The 224-nt window shown below is 60.7% G+C and overlaps 1 protein-coding gene across 1 annotated transcript in view; it reads left to right on the top strand.

Moving 5' to 3' along the window:
- Positions 1 to 3: 3 nt before the first annotated feature.
- Positions 4 to 224, top strand: part of LOC104272240 (paired box protein Pax-7-like) — a gene marked incomplete at its 3' end in the record, with an annotated part of 4310 nt that continues 4089 nt past the window's right edge. The window contains exon 1 of the mRNA XM_009867183.1: positions 4 to 58. Within this exon, the coding sequence (XP_009865485.1) occupies positions 4 to 58 (55 nt within the window). The remainder of the gene's footprint in view (positions 59 to 224) is intronic.

The following is a 224-nucleotide window of genomic DNA, read 5'->3' as shown; positions in this document are numbered from 1 at the left end:
CGGATGATGCGCCCGGCTCCGGGGCAAAACTATCCTCGCACAGGCTTCCCCTTGGAAGGTAGGTCTGGGAAAAGCACCTCTCTATACCGCTCCTTCCCCCAGCACCTCGGTATAACCCCCGGGTTGGGCTGCTCCGGTTGGGGATGCAGCTAAACTTTGGAGCCGAGGGAGGGGGGCGGGTGTTTCCCGACCTCAGCATCCAACTTCTTGCCGGTATTTAGCTC

Source organism: Apaloderma vittatum, unplaced genomic scaffold (assembly GCF_000703405.1).
Source record: "Apaloderma vittatum isolate BGI_N311 unplaced genomic scaffold, ASM70340v1 scaffold21943, whole genome shotgun sequence".
In the NCBI taxonomy this organism is placed as follows: Eukaryota; Metazoa; Chordata; class Aves; order Trogoniformes; family Trogonidae; genus Apaloderma; species Apaloderma vittatum.
Note: the sequence above shows the minus strand (reverse complement) of the source record. Positions and strands in the feature narration are given on the sequence as shown.